The following is a 19,872-nucleotide window of genomic DNA, read 5'->3' on the forward strand; positions in this document are numbered from 1 at the left end:
CAAAATAGCAAATTTTTATTAGGTCCTGTTGCCTATTTTGGGTACTAACATATACGTTCACAGTGTTCTGTATCATCATATTTAAGTAGCAAGAGAAACACAGACATGTAACAGAACAATACAGCCCTGCAACTGTACTGAGACAGAAACCAGTGAGCATCCTGGTGAGATAAAATGCTACACTTTGAAACACAGAAGACAAATGAAAATGTACCTTGTTGACTTGCCCTTGTCAGACTCAAACTCATGGACTGATATATTTGTATGTGTAGGAGATGCCATTTGGGTATGTCAAGTGATCACTAGCAGAACAATTGCACCTCTGTTACCAGGCAGTGATGGATACTATGTATACAAGAACTGGAATATGCAATCATCTTAGTTAATTGGAGGTTTTCAGCATTAATTCTTTGCATATCACCCGTCTGATAAGTAGGCAGATGTAGCAGAATCTTGCTAAGAAGGTATGGGAGTAAGTGCCTGTGATGGGTCTATCATCCTGAGTGGATGGTGCTTTCACAGTCATGCCAAAATGGTTCACCTGGCAGATGGGCCAAGACTAGGGACTCTGGGGAGTGTGACCTATCAAGGAGTGCACTTGAATTCTACCTAGAACTGCAAGTCTGCAAAAGCACACATCTTGGACACTCCCTCACATTCTGGTCAATATGTGTGTGCATGTGACTGGGTCTTAGGAGCATAAAAAAATGGTAATCCCTCTATTTGATAGCTGTGATGCCTAGCTTTTAGTTTCTACTTGTAGTGTCTTAGTTCACAAGCTATTGAAAAGAATGATTGAGACAATAAGGTATAGTGGCATGGTGGGAATGGGATGGGGTCAATGACTATAAAAAAGTGACAGCGACCAATAAATACTTAAAGAAAAGAACTGAAATATATATCATATTTACTATTTTCAAGCAGTAGCATATCATGGAAGTGAACAGTTTTTCCCCAGAGCTCTAACAATCCATATGCCATTTTATTTTCAGTTAAGCAACATCCAGTTTTGGCATTATTGGGACCAAAGTAGGCATCAGAGAATTATTGTTATATGCTATAACACATTCAAGCATGATGAGTGACAGCTCCTGCCAAGAGTAGGGCCATCAAGTACATTTATAAGTAACATAACCTCTCATGCAAACCCATCACATCTTTGCTTAGATTCATAGATGTCATAGATATTCCATGGCAATTAAGTCTTAAGGCCATTTACACTTTCCAGTACCCTATCTTAGGCCAAAGCTTCTTTCCCCAAAAGGGCCATATTAGTAAATCATGGGGACAACTTTTGGGCATCCATCCAGTAATCTAAGTTAAGCTTCAAGGATGATGGTGAGTTGCACTGCAGGGGAGTATATTCCAGAAGTATTGGGCTATAAACCTGGCTCCCCACTATGTTTTATTTATACCTTGGTGAAAACATAGGCTCACATTTTTAGCATTGGTGGAGATATTGAACTTGTAGAGATAAAGAAGGTTTAGGACATTTAGATATCTAATGGCATAGCAATAAATACAGAGGATCTCACCTCAAGTCTGTAAGTCACTGAATAAAAGGAAGGATAGAGCTTCCATCCTCTCCTGGTATCTCAGGGATTTTAGGCTTGTGGTCCTTTTGGTTAGGAATCTTTGAGATCATTCTAATTGTTTGATATGTCTTGTGAGGGGAATGCTACAAAATCCTGAAACCAAAATCCTGAAAGTTCAAAATACTGAAAACTCAAAATACTGAATCTCATAATACTGAAAACACACAGGATACCAACACTTACTATATTCCAGCACAAGTACATACAGAAACAAATAAAAGGCAAACCATATTACTCTTCTCCAAGTATAAGCAGAGGGGAAAGCCCCCTGCACCCCACACCCCCTGCTACTTAAATATATCAACTCCAAGAATGCACTTAATGTAGGAAAGTGCAGTCTCGGAATTGATATATTTAAGTAGCAGGGGGGCATGGTCCCTCACATAGGAGGTGCAGGGGGGCTTTCCCCCTTCTTATAGTTGAAGGATAATATGTTTCTGCATGTCCTTGTGCTGGAATATAGTAAGTGTTGGTATCCTGTGTATTTTCAGTATTATGAGATTCAGTATTTTGAGTTTTCAGTATTTTGAACTTTCAAGATTTTGTTCTCAGGATTTTGGGTTTTAGGATTGTGGGCTTTCAGGATTTTGTAGTGCTCCCCTTGTAAGATATATAGCTAATATGGCACTGTATTCACCAAATGGACTTATGGATGCATGTGGAGTGATTACCTCTGTAGACCATGATGATGATATTCTTTTGGCAATTAGCTGGGATAAATAAAAAGATTTCCTGACAACTCTTGTTACATGATTGTCACAATAAAGGAACATATCAAAATGAGTACCTGGCAACATTTTCATGTTGTAGTGGAGTGTTGTCTATAGCTTATGATAAGAGGAGGGGTTTGTACACCAGAAGAGATGATGCTACACATTTTAGCATTTAGTTTGAGCCTAGTATTAGAGCACCAAGAATTAACTAGTGGGTATTCATATGGGAAGATTTGAGTGTTAAAGAATTTCTTAACAACTCACAGTTTGCAGCCGTCTGCTAACTTTGTTAGCCAGTGGTATTGGCTCTCAACCTGGTGATCTAAAAAGCAAATACCAAAAAGAAGAAGTCCCAGCACTGACCCCCGAGGGACATGACTGGTCACTTTCATGCTTCCTGAGGAAGCATCTTGCAAAGACAGTCTGTGAGTTCTGCCTTTAAACCTTTAAACCAGTTTGCTAACCATCCAACCACATATGGATTGATTTTTAAGGTATTTAGCTTTATGATGCCAGCACATGGAATGATGTTGCAGGCCTTGGCCAGCTCAAGATAAAGTGATTGTACTGCATGGTCACCCCTGACAGCCTCTGTAGCCCTTTTGAAAATGCTTGCTAGATTAAATAGACAATGTCTGTCTTTAATAAAGTCAAATTGTCAGGGGGTCAAGTTTAAGAAGATTCTTGATATCACAGTTTATGAGGTCAGCAATACTATGTCTCATGGTTTTGCAGATGAGGTTTGCAAGACTGATATGCCTGTAATTACTTGTGCTAGTTGTAAGACTAGCTTTATTGAGGGGGCATCACCATGGCAATAGGTCAGCCAGCATAGGGTGAAAAAAAACAGAAGCCATACTTAGGTTAAAAAGTTTACTGAGTATGTCGACAAAGGCATGTTTAATGCCATTAATTATGCAGCCAGGTATTTTATCCCATGGAAGAAATATGTTTGGCCTTGGTTTCCAATCTCTATAAATGATCTTTAAAGTCTTGAGGGTGAGTCTGGCAATAAATATGTTTGTACGGCTATTGGTGATGTCTTTGGGGCAGAATTAGGAGGGGACACTGAATAATTTCAGAGCAGTGTAAGGCATTTTTTTTTTTAGTTTTCTAGCATATTTAAAGAAGGATTTAGAATTATACTTGGCTTCAGAGGCAAGCTTTAGATGACAATACTGCGAGACAACAGAAGAAGTATGCAGATGTAGCCTCTTGTGTCTTCTCAAGCAACTTACCTGCTAATCAGGGAAAGTCAGATGAGTCATAAACAGGGCTCCTTCCATCTGATATAGAGAGCCAGAGAGCCAATTTAGGAAGATAAAGACAATGTTATAGCAACCGTGAGCTCCATTGCCATGTCTTGGAAGTGCCCAAGGAGTTATTTATGAAGATAAACACAGTGCTGTAGCAACCATGAGCACTGCTGACATGTCTTGAAGATGCCTGTGGGGTTATTAATGAAGATAAACACAGTGCTGTAGCAACCACAAGCTACCCTGGGATGTCTCTGAGGTGCCTGAGGGGTTATTTATGAACATAAACACAATGGTGTAGCAACCATGAGCCACCATGGCATGTCTCTGAGGTGCCCGAGGAGTTATTCATGAAGATAAACTCAGTGCTGTAGCAATAAGATGCTCTGTTGGCATGTACTGAAGATGCCTGAAGGGTTACTAATGAAAATAAACACAGTCCTGTAGCAACCACAAGCTACCCTGGCATGTCTATGAGGTGCCTTTGGAGCTATTTATTAAGATAAACAGTGCTGTAGAAACCATGAGCTCTCCTTGCATGTGTTGGAGGTGTCTGAGAGGTTATGAATGAACATAAACACAGTGCTGCAGCAACCATGAGCCACCCTGGCATTTCTTCATAGTGCCTGAGGGGTTATTTCTCTATCAGGATGCACTATATGCTCACTATGTGGAGAAAGAAGACAACCATTATGCACCCCCTCTAAGTGCTGTTATGTTCTTTTCTCATGCTAAGACTAACAGTGTGTAGTACTATAAGGTAAAATACACTTGCCTGCTATCTATGTCTCTCATCTACCCCTGAGTTTGTCCTCATATTTTTACTCTATTCCTCATAAACTCTTTGATTTTCTGGTAAATCACTGAGGATTACAGTCAGGCAATTATGCCAGACATCACAGTTTCATGCTTTTTATTGTTCCAGAAGTACATATTGATGCAAATCGTGTTGCTCTATTAACTTTTTAAGTGATTAGGTAGCATTTTTTAAAACTTGTCCTTGACCATGACCCTTTACTCTCCATTATTTTGGATTTGTCCAGAATTCTTAAGATTCTTAGGGATATTCTGCTATCTGCTTGATATTGGTAAGTGTTTCACTGGCTTTCGAAGTCAGTAAATACTCATACACTTTTTTTATCTCTAACTGGTAGTACATGGTGCAGACAAAGCCCCATGCATTACAGTGCTATGGTCACTGTCATAATATGTTTGCCTAGCTTTACCTCTCTGGCTTCTCTGTTGAGGCGAATTTCTTAATGTCCATGCCCTGAACACATAACAAGCTAACTATGGTCAGAGAACTGATCACTGACTATGCACTGAAATCAGTGAAAAGACATGCTTGTTCACCACCGCCTCAATGCTGTTATGCACTAGTCTCATTTCAGTGTATGAACAGTGCTCAGTGGCCACAAGGAAAGATCAGTAGGAAAACATCATCTGGACTTTAAAGTACATTGTTTATCAGGCTCCCAGTGTTCTTAAATGGCCACTCTTAGCGTGACAATAGTTAATGCATTACAGCTTTCTGATGTGTAAAAAACATTCCACTGTTGCACTGTTTTTTCTCAAATTTTTGTACTGCATGGGAGAACGTACAGCTAAATGTACTACAAATAATTTTTGATCACAACCAGAGATGCTATGTGTTCTTGAATTTGATCCCCAAAACTCACCTCTCGAGCTTCACTCTCAGGGTAAATTTCTTGACATCCATCTCTCAACCATTTAACATCCTGGTTATGTGTTGTAGTTAGATGGTAGAAAGGATGGATACATGTATACACAGCTTTCGCAATGGATTGGGAATTTATGTGTAGAGCTTCCAGTAGAAGAAGTGCAAAAGGCAAGTACTGAATTATTGGCTGCCGGCTCGTTCCTGGTTCTGTTGTGAAATAAATTTATTACAGAGGATTCAGAGCTGAGATGGTGTTTTACTTAGTGAGATGTATATATGTTGCTGTGACAAATCTAAAGATTCAGAAAAATACTGGTAGATCAAATCAGGCAAATTATGAGGCAGGAACTGTGACTAATTGCAAAAAGCAAATTAAAAAATGCAGGTCAAAGAAACCAGTTGATAAAATTTACACATTAAAAATCCATTTAAAAAGCCATAGTTCTTTACTGAGTGTTCAAAAACCAGTCCACACATAGGTGTATTTTATACTGAACAGCTAAAATTCACATGACAAGGGATGTGTAGGATACTAACAATCAAGTCATCCTATTGTTTGGGGACATCAAATGCAAATTTCAAATAATGGAAGTTGCATGGTGGTAAATTTTTCAAATGAGAGTTTAACAAAACTAAATTGGGAACACAAGATAGAACTCAGTGACCAGACTGCTCATTTAGAGATTTGCACTGGGGATGCCCCTCATGAGCGATCTAGATTGAAAGTTTTATACAATGTTGTGTTAGGCAATCCATATCCTTTATTATTAGAACTTTTCCAGAAATGGAATGACATGACTGACAGCCAGCGAAGCTCAGCAGACTGGTTCAGGTGACAAAGTAAACTTCAATAAGGGAACTGGCCCCCTGTAGCCAGATTTGTTACTGACAATATGCTGTACCTATGGCAGTTAACTCCCCAACAATTATTATTTGAAGTCTTAGCCAAAAAATATCATGTTGGCTCTGCAGACAGGAAAAAGTTACAACTTTTGTCTAGTTTGGGCCTATACAATAGCTGGACCCAAATAGCATTTGATTATTCAAGGGGTGGAGTGGATCTCAGGATGAGCATGCCAGAAAAAGGGGGCTACACATTTTGGCTACATGGCATAGAAAACTCCAGTTACATTTTTAACAAAATGGAGTAATACTGGCTCAGATCTGCCATAGTTTCTATTTATCTTTTGTTTTCTTTTGAGACATGGAAGTCTTCTTGAGGAGTGGATGCCATAATGGAAAATCTCAATTATTGGCTCAAGACATGGACTAGTAACCAAATCTGTATGAATAAAAGAAATTAATATTGGTGTATTTTTAATTGCAAAATGCAAATTACTGCCAATTCTTAACAGGATTCTTGCTGTATTCTTGCTATTTTATTGTTGCATTGGTGCATTAGCACTTGAGACATGAAACATTCTAACACAGCATTATTTAAATTTGTGAAGATTATGTCCAGTTACTTATAAATGGTCTGAATTATCTCATTACTGTGTAGTTTTCCAAGTGTGGTTAATGCTAATAATGATGCTTTGCTGTATTCATATAATGCTTTAAGTGTTCATTAATTGTTTTAATGATACATGGACAAATAAAGCTTCATGGATATTTACAAAATAAAATTCATCCAACAAAGTTGAAAAGTAACATTCAGTGAAACTAATCATTATTAATAATTTCAGACAATGTTATTTATAGTTTAAAGGCTACCTGTTCCATTTAAATTTGGTATACGGTCTGTCCTGTAACTCTATGCACACTGATTCAAAACCTGTTATTCTGTTGACTTTCTGTGTGAATTAGAATAACATGTAAAAACTGTCTCTGGGTTTGTTCTTTGGTCCCTCATTATTTTTGCTTTGTTTACTGATTCTTTAACAAACATGTTAAAGAGTTATGCTTGATGACATTCTTTTTATATACACTATTGCTCTGTCACAACATTATTATACCATATTGCTAGATGATAAGCGAAGCCCTGCCCCATGTTATTGAATTCTGTTATCCAGTATGAGTAAAATATAACAAGAGATCGCAGACATAAGTAAGAGGTACATATAATTTCACCATTCTGTCTCCTCTTAGTATAGCCATATTTAGGTAAGGCCACAAAAAATAAATTACGTACATTAAATTAAGATATCATATTTTTGAATGTCATTTAAATGGCAGATGAGTGTTTGTGTATAATTGCTGCTTTACCTTTTGGTGGAAATTATATTTTATGTGCAGGTTGGTAGAGAATATTTGCTCCCCCTGATGATTTCTGGTTTAGTTTGCTATTGCGGTGTGACTGTAGGAATCAAATATTGTAAACTATACATGCAAAATACAGCACTGTAATGTGTCAAACAAATAAACCTACATGAAGAATGAAAACATTTGCAGGAAAAAATACTTAAACACATTGCTCGTTTGTTCACAGTGAAGCAAAATGACATTCGATATCCAGAATAAAGAATGAGCATAATTGAATTAGTGCTGTTATGAAATTATTATTGGCTAAATATACCAATATGCCAACATTTATACTACAGGATGAACATGAATAAAAACTAAACATAAATTGTAACTGACACCATAATAATTAAGTGCATCAAAATACACCTTATTATAGTTAAATACTTTGTCGACAAAACAAGGAAGTCAGAAACATGGAAAACCAGTTGCTGTTTTCCTACATGATGATGTTAAGAGGTGCGGTTTGGTATCTGTTTTAATAACTAAAAATGGTTCCATACTGTTTTACTGCATGCTCTTCCATCATTCCATGTGCACGATCCACTGGAATATTCACTACAGACACTCGACAAAGAGAGTTCACTGCTGCTACAGCTGCTCTGGGGGTACAGTTGACTGGATCCTGTCATATTTAATTGAGCCTGACATTTTAAAACATGTTTTCCAGGTTTACTATTCAGCTGGGAATCCTAAAAAGAAAACAAAGGAGAAGAAGAAGAAAACTTTAATTAAATGTGTGGTGAATGTGTCCCATGGCTGTTTTCCCTTTATTATTTACTGAGCAAATATTTTTAAAAAAGGTGTGATCTTTGAATAATCCTACAGGCTTATCTTCAAAATGATGTGTACTGAAAGTTTGCCTTTAACTTTACATTTTTATATTCCATCTTGTTTTGTCAAAATGTTCATGCTTCTCAGAGTCACTGTTAGCTTGCTGATCTTGTGCAATTTGCTTTACATGTAATAAACGCTGCTGTTTTAGTACTCTGCCTACTCTGAATTCTTCTATATACTGATTCTAATAAAAATGATCCTTAACAATATGTAGTAAAATATTTCTACCTCCAGAAACGTTTATGTTTATACTTTCCAGTAAAATTCTGTCATCTATATTTTGTGATAACCAAGAGTACATTTCTTGTACATAGTCATCTCTCTCTGAATACAGCGTTACTACAGCCTTTTTCTTGGTTGTTTTTGTCCTGAAAAGCATTAATATAATCTACTGTGAAAATACAAATTAACATATATTTTCCACTGTCTTCAATTCCTCCACCTTGGTCTTAAGCATTAGTGGTTCAAAGACTCACCTCATTGTTTATTGTCATATCTTGGTTATATTTAGAAGCACATGGAAAGAATTGTCCTGGCAGTCTGGGTATTTTAGTCAAACACAAACACACTGGTGCAGCCAGTCAGATGATTTGGATGAATTCAGTACAGACACTGTCTCTGTTGTATAGATATATTATACCTGGATCACTACTAATCTAAGATAGATTTGATTAGCTGCTTAGGTGGGTGAAAGAGGAACTAATTAGTGAGTGGCCAAAGTCAGCTCACTTATCTGGGAGTCTGGGGGAGGAGAAGTTGCTTTTTCTGCACTATGCAAATGCCACTTGCAACCAGCCTGATGGTATACAAGCACACATTCCCTAATTTAGATGTTTTACTCTGCCAAGCAGTGTATCAGTGCCATAAACTGGATTATAACAGCAATAGCATAGGGCCCAGTGCTACAGGCCTTCCTTTGACAGGATACCTAGTGTCACTGAATGGATATAAAAAATAGGGCAAGACCAAACTGGTGAGCTTATCTGAGATGATAGCCTCCTGGTAGCTGGATTTTGTTCCCCATCAACAGACCATAAGTATAGCAAGGTTCATGTGGCATTTCTACACTGGCAAAATGAATTTGCATGTGGGACACAAGGGGGGATGTGAAATGTAGTTCTTCTCAAAATGGGGAAAAATGAATAGGTTGACAGGGTATAAAATTGGATGAAAGACACACAGATAAGAGGGCTAAAGTCAGATGTTTAAAACAATTCAGTACAGGTACTAAATTACAGCATGGTAGTGTTATGAGGTGGATATACAACATCCTACCAGATAGTAAAATGAAATCCTTCTATGGGATCATCTTTGTGATCAGACAGCATTCATTTACTACAATGTGCAGTCTTTCAATGAACTATACAACTATGATTCTGTGCAACCAAATGGTTTCAGCTTTTCAGTTTTAATAACTTACCTTGAAGATTTGTGAACTCAGAGTTAGTTACGTTACTTAAGGAGGTCCAAGATGTGCAAAGCCATTTGCATGGCTAGTGTAGTGGCTTAAAATATTAAAATAAAGTTGCACTTTTGAGACTTTATAGACGTCTAAGGTCATAAGTTTGTGGATGGTACCATATCCATACTGTTGGGTTCTTTAAAAATTCCCGGAAAGTGCATATTCTTTCCTTATAAATAAAACTATTCATAGGTGTAACAAGATATGTCCAGCTAGCACAAACTGACAGAGCAATAGATAAACAAAGAGGTAGACAGACAAAGAGACTGACAGATGGGCAAACAGACAGGTATGTTGATTTTCTTGTAAAGTGAACAAACTACCAGATTCATTTCCCAGCTGAAGGAATTCCTGATTTCTTTATTTCGCCTACCATAATTCAATTATAAAACATGCACTTGTTTTCTTTCAGCACTGCAAAAAGACTTTTCACATAATTTCCTCATGAGTGGGATACAGAGACATCAATATTATTAATTGTAGCTGCTTTGTGCAAGAAAAGTGACAGAAAATGAATGCATTTAATATGAAATTTTGTATAGAAATGGTCTGAATGAAAAATGTTGAGAAGGAAGATCATAAAAGTTTAACAAATTGTCATATATCTCTATAAAGGAAAGCATCTTGTATGCATACACTCCTTCTTAAATGATGTGGCTAATGGTGCAGACTTATTTTTTTCCATGTGTATCCCCTCATAAAAAATTAAGAATGCTGACCTGACTTGCTCTTACCTTCCCATAATTAATGGATTTGTAATGAAGAACAGTAATCTAGTAAATTCCTCAAGATCTCTTTAGAATTACTCTGTAAGGTTCTTTGGAAACAAGCCATATGGAATTGTGGGAACAATACATACAGGGAAGGAATGAGGTTTAAAAGAAAGCAGTCCATGTTGGTGTGAATGACTTGAGAAGTACCTCTCTGGACAACATGAAGAGAGACATGATGGAACTGTCTGATTATGTGTCTCAGGTAGGCATGTCCCTAGCCCTAAGCAGTATCCTACCATCACGCAGGGTGATTCCACAATATAAACAAAACAAATGGCTTATTTCAACAATTGGCTTAGCTTCTGGTGTCAGTCCAGGAGATCCAGTATCTGTCAGCCTGGGAGGATGTGGCAGACAGACCTGTATGCTTTGCTAGAGATGGTCTGCACCTGACTCCCCAGGCTTTTGGATACTGGCAAAGGCCCATTCCTTTCCCATAGTGCCTTTTTAGGCAATGTCAAAACAACACATTTTCCAACATAAAATCTAATCGAGATAAACTCAGGGTCATGTTGCTTAATGCGAGGAGTTTAAACACAAAACTGCATTCCCTGGAAGCACTCAAAACCTTGTAAGATGCTGATGTCTGTGCAGTTACTGAGACATGGTTCAAGGCTGCTGATAGCACCCTGGTTGTGTAAGGCTACAATGTCTGCCACATGTTCAGACCTCAAAATGAGCATGAAGGAACAGAAGGGGGAGGTGTATCCATCTTCACTAAACACAAATATACTTCGAAACTGGGCAAGACTCTCTCAAACTACTCCACGTCCAAATAACTACTGGAAAAGAATCATACCACATCATTGCTAGCTATAGATCCCCCACCATGAACCAGGATAAGCACACCGCCTACCTCGATTTACTGTAATCCCTCACCATACAGCTGAACAACTTAGTAAGGTTGGGAGGGTGGCCTAATGGTTAAGGTGTTTGCCTTACAAACACAACGTGCAGGGCTTGAGTCTCACAAGGGATAATTAGCTAGGCTTAAAATGCCTTGCAAGGGCAGTTAGCTTAGTACTAATCTATGAACCTATGAACCTATAATAGGAGATTTCGACTATTCTTCCATAGATTGGGGGACATTAATGAGCAAAAAACATACTCACCCAGAGGTTCCTGGACTTTATTAATACAAATGCTCTGGACCTGATAGTCTGCACCCTCACTAGGGGCTCTACTCTTCTGGTCATAGTACTCACCAATATGGGGGGGGGTGTTCACTGTACTTCCCCATGCATGATGCCCTCCCTGGTTAGGTTAGACCACAAATCAGTCTCATTTGAAGTAACTACTGGAACTGACACTTTCACAGGAACAAAAATTATAAAAGATTTTACCAAACCTAACTACAGCCTGTTAAACGATGGTAGAAAAAGTTTCATACCACCCACAATCACAGACATCAATGATTACAATACAGAAGTGTATGCAAATGCCCTGTACAGACACTTAAGTGACTGCATAAACTCTGCTGTACCTGACCAGATCAAAACCATGTCTTCCTGTAAAAACATCCCACAGTGGTGGACTTCAAGTATAAACAGATTATATATTAAGAGGAAGAAACTATTGTCGAAAAGCATGAGGGATATCACTCTGCAGAAGAAGAGTTCTCTCCAAAGCCTAAACAAGAAAATCAGAAGTCTTGTAAAGTCTTCTGAAGCAAATTACAAAACTAAAATTGCATCCCTAGCCAAGGATAATTATAAGGCATTCTTTAACTACATCTGAGGTCTAAAAGGGAATGCCCAGCTATGTGCTGAATTAGTTGTAGTTGGTATCACTCATACTGCACTGGAAGAGATCATCAATCTGCCAGCTGACAGATTCAGAGCAAACTTCACCCCCCTATTCCCACATACCATATCCCAATTCATACCTGACAGCAGCCCTTTGCCTAGTACCTCTAGAGAACAGGTCATCTCAGTGCTCGCCAAAGCGAAAATCATGGCCTCAATGAGACCCAGATAATATTCCAGGTTGTTTGCTAAACAATCTAAAATAGAACCTAGTGGACCCACTTGGCATTCTCTTTAATCATAGCTTGATAACTAGCTATGTTCCTCTAGAATGGAGAACAGCAATAGTAATCCTCCTGCACAACAGTGGGCATCAACTGACTCCTGGGAACTACAGACTGAAGTCTAACCAGTCTCATCTGCAAGGTCATGGAAAGAATTATCATGTATCAACAAGGACATAGATGACCTCCAAATGCTGGACCCAACTCAGTTTGGCTTTATGAAGGGAAGATCATGCTTATTAAACCTGGTGGACTTCTTTGAGAATGTCACCAAAGACATGGATGAAGGTAAGACAGTGCATGCAGCCTATTTCGACCTTGCCAAGGCTTTCAACACAATTAGTAGAATAACTGCAAACTTTAATAAAGCTTCTTCAGGCCTTTTATCAAAAGGGTATACTTGTGAAGTTATTAAAGTTTGTAGTTATTTTACTTATACTGTCATCTGTAGTTTTGGAAATTCATGTTTTGCTATTTGAATACTGTGTTTTTTCCAAATTTATTGTAGTGGTGTTACTTGGTTTATTTATGGTTTTATCACAATTACCCACTCTGGAGTCATTGGGAAACTCTCCCAGATAGGGATTAAACCTTTTGTTACTAGATGGATAGCCAATTGGCTCAGTGACAGTGCACACCCTGTCAGAATTGGTGATTCCACCTTCACCAGTAAACCCATCACCAATGGAGTATCACAGCTGTCTGTGCTGGGCCCATTTCTGTTTGGAATCTATTTCTCAGAAGAGAAGGCCAAAGTAGATGGCCTTTAGCTCACCAAGTTTTCTGATGATTGCAAACTGGGAGCAATCATTGAGTCTTCCAATGATGTCAACATATTATAAGAAGGGCTAACACAGACAAATGATTGGTGGCAAAGCCATCGTCTAAACCTAAATGCAAAAAATGCATTACTATTCCCTTTGGTAAAGTAGAATTCCCTACAAATTACAATACTGACAGCAACCCTCTGAGTTCCAACCCAGTGGTGTGAGACTTGGGAAGACAGGTTGATAGCAATCTGAAGTTTGACCACCATGTTTCCACAGTGGTAAGGAAAGCCTGCAGTGTAGTGTACCTCATAAGCAATGGCATAGCTTCCAGGTCAAGGGATGTTATAACTCCATTGTACTCGACTCTTATCAGACCACTAATAGATATAATGCACCCTTTAACATGCAACTCACCAGACACCTACAGCAGCTGGAGAGACCTCAGAGGTTTTTCACTAAGAAAATACAGGGACAAAAAAACATGGCCTACATGGATATGTTGTCACTTTACTCTGTATCTTATAGGCTGCTGTGAGGTGACTTATGCCTGGCCTATAGTGGAATCTCCGATCCTGTCTAATGGAAATGCTGCACATCCACAAGTCAAATGGCAAAAGAGTCACTCACTCTAGGGATCTCAACCTAGCTTGTGACATTAACAGAACATGCTGGAGAGACAGATATGCCTTCCAGAGACTTCCAATTCTGTGGAAGAGACTTCTTATTCACATAAAACAGAGTTCCTCACTGACCCTATTCAAAGGCAACCTAGAAGACTGTATGAGAGACTGCAAATTCACCTGTGGGGTAGCACCCATGTCCCTCATGGACAGGGATAGTCGGTGTTGATCACAGACCCACTCTGTTCATAAAGTCATTCTGCGAACTACCTAAAAAGAAGAAATGGGGATACTTGGGATTAATATGGCTAGGCTTGTAAAGGCTCTAGGGTTGCTAGCCTAGTAACCTCCTCTGAACCTATGAACATATGTGCTGAGGAAGACTCAGGAAATTGTGTAAATGGATAAATCAAGCCTGAAAATAGGGAAATACTTCCAAAATAGGGACATAATGTGCATGGGTAAATTATGCCTGAAAATAGGAATATTCCTCCAAAATAGGGACAATTGAGAGGTCTGCAGCCTTAGATACAGTATGAACTTCTGGATTTGAATGTGGAAAACTAATGAGTACTTTTAAAAACTATATTTTCAGGCAATGAAAGACAGGAAAATAAATGTGTTCACATATAGCATGCTATTATAAGAACAACAAGATATGTCGCACTTTAGAAAGAACAACAAGAAGTGTCGCACTTTAGAGTCTATTATTCTGCTTTATTGTAAATGGCCATTTTATTGCTGCTTGGTAGTCTTGAAATTTTCTGGAAATTGGAAACCATTTATTCAGACCCATGAGACTGAAAAGTTCACAGTTTTATAACACTGTTTAGCAAATTATCCATAGTGTGTAGCAGGTGAGACATCTACACTTCAGAAAGCATTTTCATTCACCAGTAGGTAGTAATAGCTCCAATGAAATGAATGGAAGTTTCACAGTAATGACTATTAGTGATGAATCACTTGCAGTTGGCACTGGATAAATGTTCCAGTTTCAAACATTGAGAGCATTTAGTGATGCTTTACTACATAACATTTTATGAATAAGAATGATAACCCTAAGAAAGGTAATCTCTATTATTAACTTATTATAGTGGATGGCTAAAATATTGTTCAAAGCCTTTTATAGGAAAGTAGGTCATCATGTTATGCTGCTAGACTGCATATCTCCTTAAGTCATAGATGTAAGTTTTCTGCTGAAGTGGCCAGTGCAGCAATGCAAATGTTATACATAAATATATGAATATATAATTCTGACATAGGTCCATAAATTCATGTACACAACCTGCACAGTGACTATATTCAGAACATTTTCTTTAAATGCAACTTTTCATATACTAATGATGAAAATTTTAAATTAGAGCAAAGACAGTCCTTCTTAAGAAGCATGCTTGGTCCACTCTTACAGATCTATTCTGTGCAAAAAAAGTTTTTTCTGTCTTTTTAAACTGTAGTAGATGTTACAAATGATGTCAGACATGAACCATGGAATGCAAATGTGCTTCAATTTTGACTATAAATGCAAAACTGTCCGTCAGTACTGAAAGGCAAAAATGCACGTAAGACTGATCGGCATGTGCCAATTGCCCCCACCCCTAACACTTTGTGCATTGGACAGTGGCCCCTGTTACCTCAACCTAGCTACACTTCTTGTTATATTCAAAATGTTAACAGCACATTCGAAGAATGCCAACGGCTCATGGTATTTTAGCACAGCATTAATAATACCCAATGTTAAACTGATGGAAGCACTTAAGCGAAAATTGATGGGTGCTTACACCCAACTTCATAAATTAAATCTGTGTATGCAGTTGCATACAGTTATTTTATATGGGTTATAGCTAAACACTTAAATTAAGTCTGGAAATTCTTCTAACATCAGAATCAAACAATGACAAGTGAAAAGTCCTTTTATACTGTATTTCCACTTAGAAGAGTTAGAAGAACGTTGCAAATGGCATCAGTATGTGAACAAGTCAAACAGAAAGTCATCACAAGTTACACTACTATTGTGTTATAAAATGTTCACTTCTCTTTGACACCACTATTGTGCTATAAAATGTTCACTTCTCTTTGACACTGACATATTGTACCAAACAAAATATCACCACTCATTCAATATCTCTAACTATATTACTACTTTTTGAAGAATATAACTGCAGACAAAACAGTCAAATGATTTTCATGAAACTCGTAGGTATAATTTTGTTAGGAATTGGGTTTCATTATATTTTCTATTTCTAAATTTATAACATAAATAAATCTCTTACATCAATATAATTTTATATACTTTAATGGTAAAAAAAACAGGCTATAAGACAAATTGGGTACATGACAGTTTTAAGGTTAGAAAACACTATAAAAGAAATTGGGCACAATAGTATTACTCTCTCTCTCTGTCCTTAGCACTGAAGGCATTCTTCCAAATGTTACATGCTTTAAAGGATATGTGGGGTGTGCCCCTCAAGGGTCAACACACAAGCCATTATGTCTTAGGAATAATTCACTTGCCCTGAGATCAAGTCTTTTGAAATCTGACCCTGGTGTAAGCCTACTTTATAGATAGGCCTTATACTGAAGCAAGTGACTTACTACCAAAAACAATTCTTTTGGAATTGCGACATGCTTATACAGGACTAAATCACTTATACAGGGACTAAATCCTTTGGATTCTGTCCCAGTAAGTTCATTGCACATTTCTGTTGGATGCTGCAGGCATGTGTGGGACAAGAAAACGTGGGTATAATATAGCACAAATAATGCCCTGATTGATGTCTGCATGACAGCCCAGTAGAGACCAAACTGGCTTTATAGGGACTTATGGCTGGCAGGTATCAGTGACAAAAACAAATAAAAAATGTAAAAATTAAAAATGTTACCAAGGGATATACCATAACTGCAAAGGTAGGGACAGAGTACAGGCTGTCTAAAATGCACTTTTTCCTCCATCAGTGGCACTTATAACAATAATTGCACATTTCACTCAAAGGAACACAGAAAGCATAGAGTAAAGTATAGAAGTAGATTATGGATCTGTTAAAAATGCACAAAATTACATATATTCTATTTACCACAGGAAACAATGATACTCTTGCCTTAAAGGTCTTAGACCAACTTTAAATAGAACCACAGCTGCTTATTTTCAAGAGCTGTCTCCTGAAGTACACAACAAATTATTTTATTCCAAGAATATTTAAAGCTCCTTTTTAAGCAAATGCCAGAACCTCTGGTTTATAAGTTTTGAGATCCTGGTCTGTTTGTTTATTGCACCAAGGAATTGCACAAGTGTCTTCTCCATTCTTCTGTCACTTCTTTTGCATATGAAGACATGTCAAATCATGATGCAGCTTTAATATGTATCACAGCCTTTAACATGCTTCATATTCTCTGTAAGCAATGCAAAATAATCAGATATAGTATATCCTATGAGCAGTATTTCCTTTAAAAATGCCATAATCTCACCATGCCTTCATTCTAACAGAAAAAAAAAAAACATTAGCCTTCCTGTAATGCAGCTTTTCCCTACCTTGCTGCATCTTTTTTATTTTGCTTGAGACTATTTTCAATGCATAGGTCCATAGGTGTTTACTAGGCTAACAACCAGAAGAGCCTTTTTAAGCCTAGCCATGCATCCCAAATCTCTGACAAGTTCTGATACCCTTGATAAGTGTAGCATGGGCCTGGGAGATGAATCATTTACAGGTTACTTGTGTTCATTAAAGGCATAGGTGCCAAACCAGGGATGAATTTCCGGTTTCCCATCCAATTGTTCAAGTGCACTTGAATTGAATTGTTCCATAGACGGGGTAGTCTCTGGGATTCATACCTATCTCTCCAGCAAGTCCTATTTATATCATAGGCAAGGTTTAAGTCTTTAGAATGGGTAACTCTAGCGTTGTTTGTTTTGTGGATATGCAGGAGGTCCATCAGAGTGTGGTCTGACAATGCCCTGTATGCCAGGCATAGATCTCCCCTCAAAAGCCTGCAGGAGACAGAATACAGGGATAGGGCCTTGAGGCGGTCTGCATAGGTCTATATAGGACATATTACTTATGCCCTGTATTCTTTTTGTGAGGAACCTCTGTGGTCCAGTTACCATAAACACTGTTTAAAACTGTCAGCATGCAACTCCCACATATATTTTTAGAACCATGCATAAATGCACATGTTGTTTGATTCACCTTCCTGGTTTAATGCATTTCTTGTTAAATTCAGCAACATTTATTAGAGTGCATTTTAGAATTATAGTTTTGAACATATTTTTTCTATTAAGCAGTGAAGAAAATAACAAAAGTCCCCATTTAGAACATTTCAACCAACTGGTAGTTGGTGTACAGGATTAAGGTTGTGTCACTTGCAGCTAAGGTAGAGGGTTTCAGCCTGAGCAAGTTAATTAATTAAACTGCCTTTTCTAACAAGGGGATTTTAGGCATACACACCCACACACACACACACACACACACACACACACACACACACACACGCACACACGCGCACACACGCGCACACATGCACACACGCACGCACACATACACACGCACACGCACACACACGCGCACACACACGCACACACACACACACACACGCACACACGCACACACGCACACGCACACACGCGCACACACACACGCACGCACACACACACACACGCACACACGCACACACACACACATGCACACACACGCACACACACACACACACACGCGCACACGCGCACACACGCGCACACACGCACACACACGCACACACAATCTTTTTTGTTATTTGGGGGGAGGCAAACCCCTGAGACCGATGAAATTCTATGCACCAACTCCACCACTGCACAACAGTAAAGGAAATTTGGAATCCTCCATATAGTGTGGAACATTGTATGACACACTACCGTACACTGTGGCAAAACTTACAACAACATTAAATTCTCACACATAAGCCCCAAAATCCCCAGTGCAGTGAAAATGTTTAGGTAAACCATTTTAAATATATACAGTACATACACAGATCAGCATACCTCTCAGCTTTTTCTCTCAAGAATTCTGGAGAAAGCCAAAAGTAATCGGGGGGGGAGGCAAAGATGGGGACAATCCAATTTCCTTTAAAAAATTTAATAACAACAGCAAATGTTGAATCACCATGCATTCTCTTAACAGTAAGACACATGGAACTGTAATTTTCAGGGATTTACCAGGTAATCTAAAATTCTATAAGAGACAGAGCAGAACTTTGAGGCAGAAGCATAGGCGTCTGAAATGTATGAGTGCCAATGTTGTAAGAGCCATACTTGTTTTTGGAAGTGTATGATTAGGCAAGCAGAATAGTTATAATTAGAGCAGGAGTAAATCAGAGTAATTTCAGAGATGATACATGACATGTGACAGAAGATGGAAGATAATGACTGGAGAACAGTAAAATGTAAATAAGGGAAGTAGGCTGAATAATAAATACAAAACCGAATGAAGTACAGTTTGGAGGAGGTTAGTACAAAATGTACAAGGATGTATCAGTGGAGTGAACAAAGGATTCGGAAAGATATTTAAGTATGAAGACAGAAGAGAGGGATGAGTGGAAAGGAGAGCTATATCTTGGAAGGTACATATATATAAGGGAATGAAGTGGAAGAGGACCCTGAAAGTACAGAAGTGGAAATACTTTTTATAACTTATGTGCTAGCTAGAAAGTTAAATAATTTATATATGTAGGACAGAGAGTCAGTCACTCAAGATAGACAGGAAAGACATGCTGTATAATTAAGAGACACTTTAAAGGGATTTGTTTTAAAAATTGACAAGCAATGCACCTTATGCTGAAAACAGCAAACTGAAAAGGTGACTTAGGAAGCAGGAATTGAATATGGAATACTATAGGAAGGTTAACTGACTTACTAGACTTTAATGCTTG

The 19,872-nt window shown here is 38.1% G+C and overlaps 1 protein-coding gene across 3 annotated transcripts in view; it reads right to left on the minus strand.

Annotated features, from left to right (window-relative positions):
* The window catches only part of NCKAP5 (NCK associated protein 5), a 1,523,932-nt gene that overhangs the window by 223,806 nt on the left and 1,280,254 nt on the right, over window positions 1-19,872 (minus strand). For all 3 annotated transcript variants that reach the window (XM_044074934.1, XM_044074933.1, XM_044074932.1), the window contains one exon: window positions 7,990-8,178. In XM_044074934.1, coding sequence (XP_043930869.1) covers window positions 7,990-8,178 — 189 coding nt within the window. The remainder of the gene's footprint in view (window positions 1-7,989; window positions 8,179-19,872) is intronic.

Source organism: Protopterus annectens, chromosome 6.part0, assembly GCF_019279795.1.
Source record: "Protopterus annectens isolate FY-2018-M chromosome 6.part0, PAN1.0, whole genome shotgun sequence".
NCBI classification, from domain to species: domain Eukaryota; kingdom Metazoa; phylum Chordata; order Ceratodontiformes; family Protopteridae; genus Protopterus; species Protopterus annectens.